Source organism: Hipposideros armiger, unplaced genomic scaffold (assembly GCF_001890085.2).
Source record: "Hipposideros armiger isolate ML-2016 unplaced genomic scaffold, ASM189008v1 scaffold_87, whole genome shotgun sequence".
Taxonomy (NCBI): domain Eukaryota; kingdom Metazoa; phylum Chordata; class Mammalia; order Chiroptera; family Hipposideridae; genus Hipposideros; species Hipposideros armiger.
In genome coordinates this window covers 4,282,284-4,285,592 of record NW_017731437.1, presented here as the reverse complement: position 1 = coordinate 4,285,592, position 3,309 = coordinate 4,282,284, and the positions used below count along the sequence as shown (strand labels likewise).

Sequence of the window (3,309 nt, the reverse complement as noted above, 5' to 3'; positions counted from 1 at the left end):
CACACACTCTCTCTCTCTCCCACACACACCCACACACCCCCCCCCTCTCTCTCACGGACCTTCTGACTCATTCTGCAGTTATTTACCGAGCACCTACAGTGCAAGGGGCCTGGGATAAAGCCGCGACCAAGAGCGCAGGGGTCTCTCCTGAAGCCACAAGACAAAGAGATGGGGGTGGGACAGGTAGCAGGTTTCAATGAAGTGGTCAGGGTGGGGCTTGAGGGGGAGGGAACAGCTGATTAAGACCGGAAGGAGGGAAGGGAGGCCAGGAGAGAGTTGGGGGGGGAGGACCTGGGGTGAGGCAGGGCTGTGAGCCTCCGAGGAGGGGCTCTGCTGCCCCTGCTGGCTGAAGACAGGTGTGTTCTAGGCAGAGGGAACAGAAAGTGCAAATGCCCCGGGGTCAGAGCTGGCCCAGTGTGGTCCAGGAAAGGCAGAAAGTCCAGTGGGCTGGGGGGAGGGGCTGCAGGTTGGGAGGTCAAAGGTGACTGGAGTTTCGGTAAGAGGCCCAGGACAAAAGAATTAACCTCGTGCTGCCAGTGCATGGACAGTATTTAAAACCACGGAACCAGGTGAGGTGGGGGGGGGGGGGGAGGGGGGGGGGGGGGGGGGGGGGAAGAGGGAGAGAGGGAGGGAGGGAAGAAGAGGGAGAAGGAGGAAAAGAAAAGCAGCCTGAGGGAGGTGGAAGCATCAGTCTGAGGTCCGGATACCAAGAGCATCAAGGACCCAAAGTCAGCAGGTGAGGCCCACCTGACTTCATCACAAGCGCAGACGCTGACCAGCCACCCCTCGCCAGAAGGGGGGCCTGTGCAAACTGTGGGGACGTCTCGCCCACCACTGTGCCTGGGGTGCCACTTCCATGCAGCACCCTCGAAAACCCTCCAGCAACTCCAAGCTCAGCCCACACTTCCCATCCCCGAGGGGGAAGAGGAACCTCAAATTCGCTCCAGGAAACGAAATCGAAACTTTTTAATACGTGAAAGGTGCCTCCAGCAAAAGACCCGATAAAACTGTTCTAAGAAAGGTGCTTCTTCTAGAAAGAGTTTCTTAGCCACAGGTGACCTCACTCTGCCTGCCTGGGCTGCCTGCTGGCAGCGGTTTCCAATTCCGGGAAAGGAGGCGGGACTGCGCTGACTGGGCACCCCCACCCCCACTCGGCCCCCAGCCCCATCGGTGCCCCCGGCGCCCCCTCAGGCCTTACCTGGTGCGGGTGCCACAGCGGACAGTTTCTGTCCACACTCGCTGCAGAACTTGGGGGCTTTGTCTCTGGAGACGTGCCGGCACGAAGGACACTCCATGACTCCAAGGTGGGGGCTGAGGCTGGTGTGCCTCTGCAGATCTGCAATCAGTCCCGAGGAAACTGCCGACTATATACTACCCTGAGCCACCTGTCATGTGACCACAGCCTGCTTCAGTTTCATTTTCTGGGAAAGTGAAATTACAGCGGCCCAGAAGGTCTCTCTGCTCAATTGAAACCAAGCCGGAGCCCCTCCCCTGCGGCTCACAGCCCTGCCTCGTCCCCTCCTGCGCTCTCTTGGCCTGAAGCCCCAGCACCCACTTCCCTTTCAGCTGCCCCTCCCTCCCCCCCCACACACACCCTCTCGGCTCTCCCAGGTTCCTGAGCTCGCCATCTCACAGTGAGTCTAAAACTGTCCCCACCCGCTGAGAGTGGGAGGCTGGCTGGGAACTATGGGGGGGCCTGGGGGGGTTCCAGTAGATATACAGCATGGGCAAAACCCTGAGATAAGACCTGGGATGAAGGTGCCCACCCACTGCGGGCCCCGGGCAAGGAGCTCAGAGACAAAAGCCCGTGGCTCACAGGTGACAGGAGCAATCGGTGAGGCATGCAGGACAGGGCGCTCTCACAGCACTGCGGAAACGCTAGCGGCCACTGGCTGAGTCAGAGCCCGCTGCAGAGGGCAGCGCGGGGCTAACAGGACCACCAGGCGGAGACCCCCACTAACCGCCAGGGGTTGCCCTCTGTGAAGCCCACACTCCCTTCTGTCCTTGACCATCTGGCCCACAGAACACCCTGTGGGGGTAGCATCACACCAAAGTCAGGGTGTGCTTGTCCACGCCGAGGCCAGGACTCGGGCCAAGGAGGTCCAGCCTCCGGGGGCCACTAAGTGGAGAGAGGACAGCGATCCACTGCCCACCCGCCACCCTTTCTGCTGGCTTGGCACCCAAGCACTCGGCCGGAGCAGCGGCCACGCCAGCTCCTGCGCCAGCTAGGAGGGCGTCCAGAGGCCCTCGGGCGGGCGCGCCCTGCTCCCGCCCCGCTGCCGGCCCAGCCTCCCGTGTCACTCGTCCGTGACATGGCTTCCCGGCGGCTGCCACTGGCTCGGTCGCCCCCAGATGGTGAGCTCGTGGGGGCAGGGCGAGGCCAGGCCACGGGCACGCCGTGTGTGGGGGTCCCTGGCTTCACCGCGCCCCTCCCACCACAAGCCCCGCTCTGGCTTTCAGCGACTCCCCGCCGCGCAGCCCTCGCGCTCAGGGCGCCGCCCCCCTCCCCGAGCCCCGCAGACCAGGAGACTCACCGCGGGGCTCGGCGACCCTCACGGAGGCGTTCCTCCCATGGTCTCACCCGCGCCGGAGGCCTACGGGCGGAGATGGCTCCGTTCAGTCAGCCTCCCTTTCTTCCCGACCAACGAACTTCAGCAAAACTCAAAGCCCGTCCCCCGGCCGCCACCCAGGAAAGCCGGCGCCGGAGCAGGTCCCGGGCTGGAGTGGGGCTTGGGGCCCGCACCCCGTCCGCACCCCCTCGGTCCGCGCCCCCCGCGTGGCTCTCCAGGCCACGCGTGGCCGTGAGTCCCCGGGAAGAGGGCAGCACCCCGCGCTCCGGGCAACGGGGTGATGTGGGCAGTGCCGCCGCGCTCCCCAAAAGTTACCGGGTAACAAACGCGGCGCCTCTTTTGCAAACACCCCTTTTCCGTTGCGGCCGTTGGCGAAGGCGCCGGATTCCCGGATGGAGCCCGGGTCTGGCCGCCCCCGGCCACTACCCTGCGGGCCGAGGCGCCTTCCTGGGGTGTCAGCCCGCGCCCCACGCTTCCCCGCCCGGGCGTACCCCGCGCCCGCGCCTCCCGAAGTGTCGCTGCGGCCCCGGAACGAGCGCCGCTCGCGCGCGGGGCTTCCGGACCTGGACGCAGCGAAACCGAAACCGGCGCCGCAGGAAAGGGCGGCCCGGGGCGGCCGGACGCCGCATCCCGACGCGCCTCACCCCGGACCCGGACCCGCCCCGCGGGGCCCCCGGCACCGCGCCCCTGGGACCCCGGCCTGTGCAGCGCCCTCGCGCCCACGGGACCCCGCGCCCGG

At 65.9% G+C, this 3,309-nt stretch overlaps 1 protein-coding gene across 1 annotated transcript in view; it reads right to left on the bottom strand.

Annotated features, from left to right (window-relative positions):
- RNF213 (ring finger protein 213) overlaps positions 1-2,620 on the bottom strand; it is a 97,912-nt gene extending 95,292 nt beyond the window's left edge. The window contains exons 1-2 of the mRNA XM_019644249.1: positions 2,535-2,620; positions 1,199-1,385 (exon numbers count right to left, since the gene is read on the bottom strand). Of these exons, the coding sequence (XP_019499794.1) occupies positions 1,199-1,295 (97 nt within the window). The 5' untranslated portion in view covers positions 1,296-1,385; positions 2,535-2,620. The remainder of the gene's footprint in view (positions 1-1,198; positions 1,386-2,534) is intronic.
- Between the last annotated feature and the right edge of the window lie 689 nt (positions 2,621-3,309).